At 35.7% G+C, this 15000-nt stretch overlaps 3 protein-coding genes across 3 annotated transcripts in view; 2 read left to right on the top strand and 1 right to left on the bottom strand.

Annotated features, from left to right (window-relative positions):
* Positions 1-6625, bottom strand: part of arhgap39 (Rho GTPase activating protein 39) — a 46796-nt gene extending 40171 nt beyond the window's left edge. Inside the window, exon 1 of the mRNA XM_043220503.1 lies at positions 6461-6625. Within this exon, the coding sequence (XP_043076438.1) occupies positions 6461-6471 (11 nt within the window). The 5' untranslated portion in view covers positions 6472-6625. The remainder of the gene's footprint in view (positions 1-6460) is intronic.
* A 1312-nt stretch (positions 6626-7937) lies between these two features.
* c20h8orf82 (chromosome 20 C8orf82 homolog) lies at positions 7938-9657 on the top strand. The gene is made up of 3 exons (XM_043220236.1): positions 7938-8156; positions 8231-8279; positions 9103-9657. The coding sequence occupies exons 1-3, from the start codon at positions 8022-8024 to the stop codon at positions 9567-9569; spliced, it is 651 nt and encodes a 216-aa protein (XP_043076171.1). The 5' UTR covers positions 7938-8021; the 3' UTR covers positions 9570-9657.
* A 3618-nt stretch (positions 9658-13275) lies between these two features.
* naprt (nicotinate phosphoribosyltransferase) overlaps positions 13276-15000 on the top strand; it is a 9372-nt gene continuing 7647 nt past the window's right edge. The window contains exon 1 of the mRNA XM_043220235.1: positions 13276-13648. Within this exon, the coding sequence (XP_043076170.1) occupies positions 13414-13648 (235 nt within the window). The 5' untranslated portion in view covers positions 13276-13413. The remainder of the gene's footprint in view (positions 13649-15000) is intronic.

Below are 15000 nucleotides of genomic sequence, written 5' to 3'. Positions count from 1 at the left end.
AAAAAAATATTATACTTGATTTAAAACCATTAAGGCGTTATGCGCTGCGAAAGTTATGCATATTCACTGTCAAAATTGTATTACTGTAATGCAATAATAATAATAATAATAATAAAATATGAAGTAAAAAAGCATTCTGTAATAGTGACATTTTATTTTAAAAAATAATAAAAGATTTACATTTTTAATACATTTTTAGTCATCAGAGAATTGTGAAAAAAACCATTGCAGTTTCCATTATTATCATTAATAATTCTGATAACAAATGAGCATATTAGAATGATTTCCGAAGGATCATGTGCTGATGGAAAGTCTGCTTCGCGTCACAGAAATAAATAAAAATTTAAAGTAGATTAAAATAGAAACCCGATATTTTAAATGGTAAAAATATTTCGCAATATTGTTTTTTTCCTGTATTTTTTTGGATCACGTGAACGCAGACTTGAGGGACATAAGAAACATCTTTTAATAAATATTACAAATCTTACTGTTTCCAAAGTTTTGAGCGGTAGTGTATATGCAAACAATACGTGCAAAATTGTGTTTATAAAATATTATAATGCATTGTTATTACTGCATTACATTAACAAGAATTTGTGTAGGTTGGAGTTAAGAATGTGTATAATTTTCATAAAAAAAAAAAAAAAAAAATATATATATATATATATATATATATATATATATATATATATATATATATATATATATATATATATATATATATATATATATATATATATATATATATATATATATATATATATATTTTTTTTTTTTTATGAAAAATTATACACATTCTTAACTCCAACTCCAACTTCTTTTTTTTTTTTTTTTACTTTTTTTATTCATTTTATAAATATTTAAAGAAAGTTTATAATTTTCATAAAAAAAAAAAAAAAAATATATATATATATATATATATATATATATATTTATTTATTTATTTATTTATTTATATATATATATATATATATATATATATATATATATATATATATATATATATATATATATTTTTTTTTTTTATAAATATTTTTGTTTTTCTATATCTTTTTTTTCCCCATCTTTTAATATTGGGCGAAATATATCCTGCTCATTTCTCTGCCGCTTTCGTGAGATTTACCAATAACCCATAAACTACAAAAAGTCAGTCCATCATCCTCTAATACGCTTCCTGGCCTTCCTTTACTATAAAAAAAAAGAATTTTTCGTTTGGTTTAATATCTCATACGCTGATCCATAATCCATGCATTACAGATGAGCATGTAAAAGGCCGGTCTATTTAAACATCATTAGTGTGATGGAGTGCTTTCCTTTGACCTTGCCCAGGCGCTTCGACTCAATAGCGGCGTTGTTACGATGACCAGAATCATCTGTAAAACACCGCGTGTTACCATCGTTTTACGGCGACACGTCTCGGTAAGCCACCGCTTTATATCACGAGCGCCGAGACCGCTTAACATCCAAATAAATAAAACCTGGAAGCGACCCACGAACCACGTGCAGCTTCTGCAGCGCTGCTCGAACACACTGCATTATGGGTCGGTCGAGCCTGTTCACGAGGGCAGATCAATTGAAACGGCATTGTGTGTGTGCCGCTGGCGAGCCGATCACTACAACAGCTCTTCTGGCACGCCGGGTAATCAAGTCATCGCCAACTCCTTCCTCAAAAGCTTCTACACAGAAAGCGTTGCGTCTTTGCTGCTGCCGTTGTGCAATAAATCATGCAATTAAACCGCTTTCCGGTTTCTGTGCCGCACGCATTAAACAATTAAAAGCAGCTCTCGTTCATTAAAATAGGGCGGCATTTAAATACACAAATAAAACGAAAATACGTGAGCGACGTACACCTGCTGTTGGAAATAACGCTGGAGTTGCGAAAATTAAAACGAGAGTATTTTTAAATGGCAACCGAGACAAACAGATATTTAACCCGCCGCATTAAAGCGAAATGAAAACGTAAATAAATGTGTGGAACGGATCAGAGCTTGGAGTTAGTCCGTTTGAAATAAATATGAATAAAATAAAATGCGAATGCGAACATTAGATGTGAAGCAAACTTAGAATGAAGTTGAGGTATTGAAATGACTTGCATTAGAACGGAAAATTGAAATATTGAAATAAATAAACTATCGCTAAAGTGCAGTGTTTTTGCCAAATAATATTGAGCTAAAAAAATACTGAAAATATAATAATAATAATAATAATAATATATATATATATATATATATATATATATATATATATATATATATATATATATATATATACATATATATACATATATACACACATATATACACACATATATATATATATATATATATATATATATATATATATATATATACATATATATATATATATATATATATATATATATATATATATATATATATATATATACATATATATACATATATACACATATATATATATACATATATACACACATATATATATATATATACATATATATATACACATATATATATATTTATTAGATCAAATAAGTATAGTACTAATAAATAAAGCTAAATCAAAATATTTTAATAAAAAATAACAATTATAAAATGACTCAAACTAAAATTAAACTGAAAACGATAAAATATATACAAAATATAAAAAAAACTACGATTACGATTAATCGTAATGCACAGTGAAAAAACATGATTTTCGAGAGTTGGAGAGTTTTGCAAAGAAACTCTTCACGTATTGAACAGCACCCTCTTCCTCTGCGTGGCACTTCATGAAGAGTACTAAAACACACAGCAGGAGAGGCAGGTGTTGTCCGCCGCAGGACGAGAGCAGCACCTGAGTGTTTGAATGCCACGGCCGCAACACAATGACGTTCACCGACCACAGAGCAAAGAACCGACTCTGAGAGTGACTCACGCCCGAGCTCACACACCGACCACACGCCTCGGGATGATTCACTTCGATTCGCAGAGCTGATAATACTCCCTCGCTCGGAGCATTAAAGACTCGTTTGTTGGTGAACCGGACTGCTCTGTAGCGTTTTGATTCGCTGCGAAGAAGCGATTTGAAAGATTTGTTTGTTCGTGAATTGGACTGCACTGTTCGTGCAGCATGTTTCCGATTCATTTAAAAGGACTGGTTTAAAAAAAAAGAATCATTTGTTTGTTAATTGGACTACACAGCTTGCACTGTATGTTTCTGGTTTACTATAAAGCTCTGATTCAAGAGATTCACTAATGAACCAATGTGAAAGACTAATTTGTTCATGAATTGGTTTGGCACTACATTGGCTGTGCTGTATGTTTTTGATTCACTAAAAAGAACCGATTAAAAAGAATCATTTGCTCGTGAATTGGACTACACTTTTTGTGCTGTATGTTTTTGATTCACTAAAAAGAACCGATTAAAAAGAATCATTTGCTCGTGAATAAAACTACACTTTTTGTGCTGTATGTTTTTGATTCACTAAAAAGAACCGATTAAAAAGAATCATTTGCTCGTGAATTGGACTACACTTTTTGTGCTGTATGTTTTGATTCACTAAAAGAACCGATTAAAAAGAATCATTTGCTCGTGAATTGGACTACACTTTTTGTGCTGTATGTTTTTGATTCACTAAAAAGAACCGATTAAAAAGAATCATTTGCTCGTGAATAAAACTACACTTTTTGTGCTGTATGTTTTTGATTCACTAAAAAGAACCGATTAAAAAGAATCATTTGCTCGTGAATTGGACTACACTTTTTGTGCTGTATGTTTTTGATTCACTAAAAAGAACCGATTAAAACGAATCATTTGCTTGTGAATTGGACTACACTGGCTGTGCTGTATGTTTTTAAATGCACTAAAAAGAACCGATTAAAAAGAATCATTTGCTTGTGAATTGGACTACACTTTTTGTGCTGTATGTTTTTGATTCACTAAAAATAACCGATTAAAAAGAATCATTTGCTCGTGAATAAGACTACATTGGTTGTGCTGTATGTTTTTGACTCACTAAAAAGAACCGATTAAAAAGAATCATTTGCTCGTGAATAAGACTACATTGGTTGTGCTGTATGTTTTTGATTCACTAAAAAGAACCGATTAAAAAGAATCATTTGCTTATGAATTGGACTACACTGGTTGTGCTGTATGTTTTTGATTCACTGAAAAGAACCGATTAAAAAGAATCATTTCCTCGTGAATTGGACTACACTTTTTGTGCTGTATGTTTTTGATTCACTAAAAAGAACCGATTAAAAAGAATCATTTGCTCGTGAATAAGACTACATTGGTTGTGTTGTATGTTTTTGATTCACTGAAAAGAACCGATTAAAAAGAATCATTTGCTCGTGAATTGGACTACACTTTTTGTGCTGTATGTTTTTGATTCACTAAAAAGAACCGATTAAAAAGAATCATTTGCTCGTGAATAAGACTAGATTGGTTGTGCTGTATGTTTTTAAATGCACTTAAAAGAACCGATTAAAAAGAATCATTTGCTTATGAATTGGACTACACTGGTTGTGCTGTATGTTTTTGATTCACTGAAAAGAACCGATTAAAAAGAATCATTTGCTCGTGAATTGGACTACACTTTTTGTGCTGTATGTTTTTGATTCACTAAAAAGAACCGATTAAAAAGAATCATTTGCTCGTGAATAAGACTACATTGGTTGTGTTGTATGTTTTGATTCACTAAAAAGAACCGATTAAAAAGAATCATTTGCTCGTGAATTGACTACACTTTTTGTGCTGTATGTTTTTGATTCACTAAAAAGAACCGATTAAAAAGAATCATTTGCTCGTGAATAAGACTACATTGGTTGTGTTGTATGTTTTTGATTCACTGAAAAGAACCGATTAAAAAGAATCATTTGCTCGTGAATTGGACTACACTTTTTGTGCTGTATATTTTTGATTCACTAAAAAGAACCGATTAAAAAGAATCATTTGCTCGTGAATTGGACTACACTTTTTGTGCTGTATGTTTTTGATTCACTAAAAAGAACCGATTAAAAAGAATCATTTGCTCGTGAATAAGACTAGATTGGTTGTGCTGTATGTTTTTAAATGCACTTAAAAGAACCGATTAAAAAGAATCATTTGCTTATGAATTGGACTACACTGGTTGTGCTGTATGTTTTGATTCACTGAAAAGAACCGATTAAAAAGAATCATTTGCTCGTGAATAAGACTACACTGGTTGTGCTGTATGTTTTTGATTAAGAAAGTAAACTGGACTACACCGGTTTGCTTTGAGTGTTTTTGACTAATTAATAAAGAGTCATTTATGCACGAACTGAATCACTTTGTGCGTTACTACACGCGTCTCACAAACACAGCTCAGAGCAGGCGTTTCCTTCGCATCTTTGATGATAAACATCCTTATAAATATTCTTATCATATTCAGCTGTTAATCTAATTGTGACAGCGTAGAATACGACTAGACCAGTTCAGAAGCAGCTGTACAAAACGTAACACTGGCAAACAAACACAGAAATAAGATTAAGATTGCATTAACCTGCAAAAATCAATGCATCGCAGTGTCTTATGGGAGCGTGCTTTTTCACGCATTCATCTGATTGGCTTTTGAAAAACTAGAGATAGAGTTTCCCACTGAATATGTTTTCTGATTGGTACAAAATAATAATAATGACGCCTTTCGGATGGGTGTGATTTTTCACGACGTCCCTCTCAGGCCTGCACGCATATCTGACCCCGAGAACAAAACCAGTGTTAAGACACACGGGTGTATCTGTAGAAGAAGACGACTATAAACAGTGAGGGTCAAAATGATCCAATGATGTCCTATCCTAACAAATCACGTTAATGGAACGCTTATTTAATCAGCTTTCAGATCTCAATTGAAAAAATCTGACCCTTATGAAAGATTTTGAGGTCCAGGGTCATATATATGACACACACACACACACACACACACATATATATATATATATATATATGATAGCGCACGCGGACCCTGACCATCCCTGTACATGTTTCATGGCCAATGCTTTGTTTGATAAACACAGGGTGGTTTCCAATAAAAATGACACTTCACATTCCCACATGGATCGCTGACTTCCTGAGCACCGAGCATGAATAATTAAACCCCAGAAGGCTCGCGGACAAGGACGCACCGCGCGCGGCTCGCGTGCCGCAGGTGTCTGCATCCCCCCTTCGTGACATTTTGCTTAAAATAGGAAGCCGCGCGTCCTCGCATCGCATCGCCGCGCCGTGCGCGCGCCCCGGGGTGGGGGGGGACGCGTTCCGTGTCTCCGCGGAGGAGCGGCTGAAAAACGAACGGAGCCCCGGAGCACCGGTTTATGGGTGTGGAGGGCGTCCGAGCGGAGGGACGCACACCGCCACACGAGCGCCCATCGCGTTAGACCGACGCGAACGACGCCGCCGAGGCTCGCGCAGCCGGGTGACCGTCGCGAGCCTCGCGCGTTTCTAATAGATCGCCGCGTTTCGGTGTGTCGCGCGTCGCGTTTACCTCTCAGCCATGGCGCCTCTCGTTCCCGCTTCAACACGCAGCGAAAGTAATCCACAGCGCGCCAGTCATGGTGATGGAGGCTCCGCCGCCGCCGCAGTCAACGCGAGTGAACGAGGATCCGGAGCACGCGCTGTCCGCCCGCGTCTCCGTCACCACCGACAACCTGACGTCATCTTGCGCTTCTCGCGGGCTGAAAAAGAGCAGGTTGCCATGGCAACTCGAGTACGCCGGCGCGCGCTGTGTGGCATCCTGCAAAATACAGAGAAAAATCTATCTATCTATCTATCTATCTATCTATCTATCTATCTATCTATCTATCTATCTATCTATCTATCTGTCTCTCTCTCTCTATCTATCTATCTGTCTGTCTCTCTCTCTCTCTCTCTCTCTCTCTATCTATCTGTCTGTCTATCTCTCTCTCTCTATCTATCTGTCTCTCTCTCTCTATCTATCTATCTGTCTGTCTGTCTCTCTCTCTCTCTCTCTCTATCTATCTGTCTGTCTATCTCTCTCTCTCTATCTATCTGTCTCTCTCTCTCTCTCTCTCTCTCTCTCTCTTTATCAATCTCTCTCTCTCTCTCTCTCTCTCTATCTATCTATCTATCTGTCTATCTATCTATCTGTCTGTCTGTCTCTCTCTCTCTCTCTCTCTCTCTCTCTCTCTCTCTCTCTCTCTCTCTCTCTCTCTCTGTCTCTCTCTCTCTCTCTCTCTGTCTCTCTCTCTCTCTCTCTCTCTCTCTCTCTCTCTCTATCAATCTATCTCTCTCTCTCTCTCTCTCTCTCTCTCTATCTATCTATCTATCTATCTATCTATGTTCAAATGGCATTGCATTAGATAAATTATTAAAGTAAGGGCATATTAATGAATGCAATATTTATATATTTTAATTATATATTGATGCAAGTGGCATTGTTTTAAAGAAAGATGGACACACACACACACACACACACACACCCGCAATGATTCACGAGCATATAAACAACAATAAATAATAATTCGTAGTTCATAAATAACGTATACATTTCATTAAGAGATTATAGGGAAATTCCAATAAAAAATGTAAATTCAGCCTAATAAAAACAAAAACTATAGTATAATACATTATAATTTACGTAGACCTGTTACACTTTTTTCACTTATGCATTTTTAAATTAAACTTTTTTTTCACAGTTTCGTTGAACTAATGTTTTTAATCTTTATCATGCTCATTTTGCCAATGTTAATCACATCGCATGCCTAATTAAATACAAAACAGCGCCATCTAGTGCTCACTTCAAATACAAACAAATGCGCCACTGCCATTACCATACCAACGTGACCTCCTTTCTAACAAAATGTACACTTGGCTATGTTTAACAGACCTCATAATCAAAATACACACAAAAACCCATAACGTTTAAACACGCAACCCGGCGTTTCGGTCTCAGTAAAGCGGAACTGATGCGCGTCGCTTTTGTTTCCCCCGGACTCAGAGAGCGTTGGACCTACAAAACAAACACAACAAATTTTTACCGCCATGCATTTATATTACAGTGAGGCTCTGCTGTAATCGAAGCAGCTATGAGGTTTGTTAATAGGCTGTTCTGTAATGAATGGAGGGGGCTGTTGAGCAGGGACGTGTCCTCATACACACAGGGACAGAGTCCAGTGGCCAAAATCAGAGAGTATTTCTACTACATCGACCATCAAGGACAGGTACACCACTGACAAGATGGCTGTCATTTCAGTTTACGTCATGCCCATAATCATGACTTATTTCTATTTTTAAGCTGTTTCTGGATGACACCAAGGTGAAGAACTTTGTCACCTGTTTCAAAGGTATTTCTGGTGTTTAGAAATCCCTGCAAACGTGCATGATGCATATATATCCAGCATTAGTTTGTTGAATGGTCATGTGGTCTCTGTAACATTAATATAAACATCTCCAGTCTCTCTTCTTACACAGTGATTACCTACAGCACAATATTCCGGTTTTCTGATTAGAATTGTCACATACAATCTTCATATTCATAACGCATGGCACAAGATATCAAACATGCGAGCTGTAAATCTAATAATTAATTTACAATAAAATAAATTACTTTCAAAAAACGGACTTTCGACGTTTACAGCATTTCACTAGATTTTAATCAAAATAAAATATTCAGAATTTAAACGTACATATATGTACATATATATACACACACACATATATATATATATATATATATATATATATATATATATATATATATATATATATATATATATATACATATATATATATATATATACATTTTATATATATATATATATATTTATATATATATATATATATATATATATATATATACATATTATATATATATATATATATATATATATATATATATATATATATATATATATATACATACACACACATAGTTTCAATTTTAGTTTTCTGTATCTTTCATCTCAAACTAAATATTTTAGCCTTATTATTAACATACTGTTTGAATTGTGGTGGTTTTCCTATTCATTTTCTCACAAGGCACTGCTGAGTAGCACTAGGCATTACTGAATGCACAGTCTGAACCAGATCAACCGGCCAACCGCACCATTACTGTATTAAAAAACTCCAAAGCCACTTGCTTATTGTCAATGTGTTTGTCTCTGTTAGACCAGCACTTCTTAGTGTTCTTCTTCAGCCGTCTGAAGGTCAACCAGAGCGGCCGATATGAACAGGACTTCCCCTTCCTCTCTCTCTGCGGCCGCGAGCATAACTTCCTGCGCTGCGAAGACCGGCCAGTTGTTTTCACGCACCTGTTGTCGGAGGCGGGGCAAGAGGAGCGTCTGTCGTACTGTGGAGGCGGGGCCAAACTGACCACCCCGTTCCGCCCAGAATCTCTCTTCATGCACCCGGTCAGCGGCAGAGTGTACCATCCCGGACCGGAGCGAGGGGGAGGCGTGGGATTGGTCCGGTCAGCGATGGCCATCGAGCTGAGCGCGCACTTTGAGTACGCCATGGGTCAGGAGAGCGCGGGACCGCCCACTCATTTCATGTGGGCGGGTCATCGACACACTCTGACCAATGAGCTGGCCAAACATTTTCCTGTTCGAACAGACGAATGTGTGACGCTGCAGTGATTCGATCGACCGACAGATAGAAGTGTATTTATGTATAATGTATATTCTGAACGCACTGCTGAAATAAATGTATATATTGGGTCTTATATTATGGCTTGCCTGAGTACTTTTTGAAATAATTAATGCAATTCAGCTAGCAAAAAAAAACTGATCTAAAGAGATGTTCATTTTCGAGTTTCGAAATCATTGCAATGATTAGTGAGGGGTGAGCTTTTTGACACTTCAAATGAGTTAAAACACTGCATCATAAAATTATTCACTGTTACAAAGCAAATCATTTGATTCAGATCGGAATTTCATATCAAGAATCATTTGATTCAGATCTGGACCTCATATCAAGAATCATTTGATTCAGATCAGACTTCATATCAACAATCATTTGATTCAGATCAGGATATCATATATCTAGAATCATTTGATTCAGATCAGGACTTCAAATCAAGAATCACTTGATTCAGATCTGGACTTCATATCAAGAATCACTTGATTCAGATCAGGACATTATATATCAAGAGTTATTTGATTCAGATCTGGACTTCATATCAAGAATCATTTGATTCAGACTGGAATTTAATATCAAAAATTATTTGATTCAGATGGGGGACTTCAAATCAAGAATCATTTGATTCGGATCGGGACTTCATACCAAGAATCACTTGATTCAGATCTGGACTTCATATCAAGAATCACTTGATTCAGATCAGGACATTATATATCAAGAATTATTTGATTCAGATCTGGACTTCATATCAAGAATCATTTGATTCAGACTGGAATTTAATATCAAAAATTATTTGATTCAGATGGGGGACTTCAAATCAAGAATCATTTGATTCAGATCGGGACTTCATACCAAGAATCACTTGATTCAGATCTGGACTTCATATCAAGAATCACTTGATTCAGATCAGGACATTATATATCAAGAATTATTTGATTCAGATCTGGACTTCATATCAAGAATCATTTGATTCAGACTGGAATTTAATATCAAAAATTATTTGATTCAGATGGGGGACTTCAAATCAAGAATCATTTGATTCAGATCGGGACTTCATACCAAGAATCACTTGATTCAGATCTGGACTTCATATCAAGAATCACTTGATTCAGATCAGGACATTATATATCAAGAATTATTTGATTCAGATCTGGACTTCATATCAAGAATCATTTGATTCAGATCAGGACTTCATATCAAGAATCATTTGATTCAGATCTGGACTTCATATCAAGAATCATTTGATTCAGATCTGGACTTCATATCAAGAATCACTTGATTCAGATCAGGACATTATATATCAAGAATTATTTGATTCAGATCTGGACTTCATATCAAGAATCATTTGATTCAGATCTGGACTTCATATCAAGAATCACTTGATTCAGATCAGGACATTATATATCAAGAATTATTTGATTCAGATCTGGACTTCATATCAAGAATCATTTGATTCAGACTGGAATTTAATATCAAAAATTATTTGATTCAGATGGGGGACTTCAAATCAAGAATCATTTGATTCAGATCGGGACTTCATACCAAGAATCACTTGATTCAGATCTGGACTTCATATCAAGAATCACTTGATTCAGATCAGGACATTATATATCAAGAATTATTTGATTCAGATCTGGACTTCATATCAAGAATCATTTGATTCAGACTGGAATTTAATATCAAAAATTATTTGATTCAGATGGGGGACTTCAAATCAAGAATCATTTGATTCAGATCGGGACTTCATACCAAGAATCACGTGATTCAGATTAGGCACTTGGCACTGATTGGCACTGAACACTTTTGTGCATCGCAAATAATTTGCATGGCGGGCAACCAGCAATAAATTCTCATAGTGTACTTGTCAAATTGAGACTTGTCATAGCACTTGCATATAGCTCTTTTGTTGATATTGATTCTTTGCATCATTAGCCTCATTTGTAATTCTCTTTGAACAAAAGCGTCTGCTCAATGACCACATGCAATGTAATACAATTTTGTACTCATTCAATTTTGGTCAACCGTACCTACCCCTAATACAGTTATTACTGGTGTTCAGAATTACAAAAATTACAATATACACAGCTTTATCCCTTCTAGCCTTAACCGAACCTTGGAGCAGGTTTGTGAATCATTTGATTCTATTTGGAACTCCCAAGTGGATTCATGAATCTTTTGATTCAGATCGGAAGTGTGAGCGGGTTCGAGAATCATTTGAATTAAATTACTGAAATGTTTAGTGTTCTAGTTAATATTTTAGGTGATGGAATATGGATTTTATATATATATATATATATATATATATATATATATATATATATATATATATATATATATATATTGTGGGGAAAACCATTTATTTGGCGAATTAAAAAAACAAATATTTCAAAGTTTTTTTGTGCTGCTGCTTTGACTTGCTTTGAATCACACAAACGTGATTGGGCTGATTCTGAGCAGCAATTGAGCGGGTTTCGCTGAGAAAACCTGGCAACCCTGCTTGCCTTTCGAGAAACATTAGCTCGTAAAACTGAGCGAAAGGATGCTTTTGCAAAAGATTGAAAACTTGAGGGCGAATGCTAAGTAAACGTTTTTTTTTTCTACAGAACTGAAGCTATTTGAGAGCAAATGCGTTTCGTATAAGCAGAACATTGAGCTAGCGATGCAACGGAGCAATTTTCATCTTATTTTATCCAAATCTCATAAGTTTCTTTAGCTTCTATGCTTATGGGCCTAAGAATATGGTTTAAAGTTGAGCCGAACAATTGCTTTTTACTGACTTTACCGTGTCAACTCTGTTACGAACAAATTGGGCAAAGTGCAGAAATAATAAATCATAAATAGAGTCCTTGTCTGACATTTCAATACTCTAAACTGAGATAACATTTACATACACACACATCAAAGTAGGACTGTCCACTTGGAGCATGTATGTATCATATGCAATGTCCAGTAAAAAAAGAAATGTTGAAATATTTGTCCAGAGTTGAAAGAATTGTCCAGTGGCCTGTCAATTCTTTCACACTATTGTCAGCACTGTTACTCTACTTTGGTAACAGAGTTCTACGATAACAGAGTTGACAATTTTATTTATATATATATATATATATATATATATATATATATATATATATATATATATATATATATATATATGTGTGTGTGTGTGTGTATTTATATGTGTATATATATATATATATATATATATATATATATATATATATATATATATATATATACACACATATATATATATATATATATATATATATATATATATATATATATATATATATATATATACATATATATATACATATATATATATACACACACACACACATATGTACATACACATATACATATATGCAATATTTTTCAGCTTTTTATATATATATATATATATATATATATATATATATATATATATATATATATAGATATATATATAGATAGATAGATAGATAGATAGATATAGATATATTATAAAAAAGCTGAAAAATATTGCATTCAGACACCACATTAACCTTCAATTATAGAATCATCCATAAATGCACGCTTGTTAATTAATAATTAGGCAGTTTTCCAATTCATGGAGTGCATATAATGGTTAACGATTTACAGTCTGAGGAGCTGTTCATGTCTTGATTTTATCAGCAAGGTCATTTAGTCCGAGTGTCAAACCGACCTCTTACCGGTTTACTAACACGGTGAAGAGCAGCAGGGCGGAGACCGAACACTAGTCATGTAACTGTGTAAAGGGTCACCCGGTTACACGTGAGCATGAGGGGGACGAGAGAGGCGCTGAAGGAAACCTGACAGGGAACAGCAACAGCCCTACTGAAAATGGCTACGCGCGAAGGCGGCGAGGCTGGCTCGGTGCTCGGCCGGGTGCCGCCGTTGCTCACGGACCTGTACCAGTTCACCATGGCGTACGCGTACTGGCGCGCGGGCAGGCACAACGAGCCGGCCGTGTTCGAGCTGTTCTTCCGCGACAACCCGTTCGGCGGAGGCTTCTCGCTCTTCGCGGGTCTCGGCGACTGCTTGCGCTTCCTGCAGAACTTCGCGTTCTCGGACGACGGTGAGCGTGTACTCGAGACAGAACTTCAGCGACGCGTCTCAGATCCTAGAACGCTACACTTTTGCGTCTCTAAATGTAGCGTGCTCCCTATCTAAACGCGTTAAACCCAAGACTACCTAAATAGCTTTTTGGGGGGTATGCGCTATACCAAATGCTGTCTAGTTAGGCAGCAGACTAGGTTTTGAAATGCATGCTTCAGTTCACTTGGTTTTCACAACATAGCATGCTGCCTAACTAGACAGCATTTGGTATATGTTCGAAACCTGACCTGACCTTTAAAAAGCCCAAAATGCTTTTCTAAAGCATGCGTTTTGAAACCTAGTATGCTGTATAGAGAAGGTGTCTTAAAATCTTAATCTTTTAATCTAAATCTAATTCATTTTTTGGCCATGCGTTACTTAATTCAGTCCAAATGAGCACCCTATCTCCAAATGTAATACGCTGCCTGTTAGGCATTTGTTTTCCCACATATCTTAAACCAAGCATTTCTTTTGGTCACTGATTTCTTAAAACCTAGTATGCTGCCTAACTGTGCACTATTTTCCAAGTCTGAAACCCTACAGAACTGACTACCCAAACTGTTTGTTTTGCTTTTTTTGGTCATGCATCTCAAAAATCTAGTATGCATTTGTCTTAAAACCTAGTTGACAGACTTCCTAGACATCATTTGGAGCATGCATTTCGAAACCTAGTATGCTGTCTATGTATACATCTTTTGACAGCTGTCTCAAAACTCGCTGATCTGATTAAGCAGTCAATTTTTTTGGCCAGTGAGCGCCCTAACCGTGCATGTCATCACCCAGTATGCCATCTACTTAGACATACTCATAATCTGACCGACCACACAGTTTTTATTCATGCATCGCTAAACCTGCTATGCTGTCCACATAGACAGCATTTCTGGAGATCTGACTGCGTAGACAGACCGCTGCCTAACTAGACAGCATGTTTTGACCGTGTCTCAAAAGCGCACGAGCTCCCTACTCAGACAGCATTTAGGGTTTACTTGTTTTGCAGAAACTTTGGGCTATTCTGCGACGTCAAGATGCCGCCTAGTTAGGCTTACTAGGTTTTGAGACAGCGTTTTCTAGTTAGGCTACGACAGAAAGGTATGCACTAGTTAATGATTTAAATGTTTAACGCACCCACCAAGAGTATGCAGTTATCTGTTAGTAGTTGGAGGTAAATCATTACAAGTAACGCGAGTTACGAATCAGATTACTTTTTTCAAGTAACTAGTAAAGTAACGCATTACTTTTTCATTGAGTTGCGTTTTCAAAAAAGTAACTGAAGTTACTTTTTCCCCCCTCTTATCCACATGCTGAGAGAAAACACTCGCAAAAAAAAAAGCA

The sequence above is a fragment of the Puntigrus tetrazona genome, chromosome 20, assembly GCF_018831695.1.
Source record: "Puntigrus tetrazona isolate hp1 chromosome 20, ASM1883169v1, whole genome shotgun sequence".
NCBI classification, from domain to species: Eukaryota; Metazoa; Chordata; class Actinopteri; order Cypriniformes; family Cyprinidae; genus Puntigrus; species Puntigrus tetrazona.
Note: the sequence above shows the minus strand (reverse complement) of the source record. Positions and strands in the feature narration are given on the sequence as shown.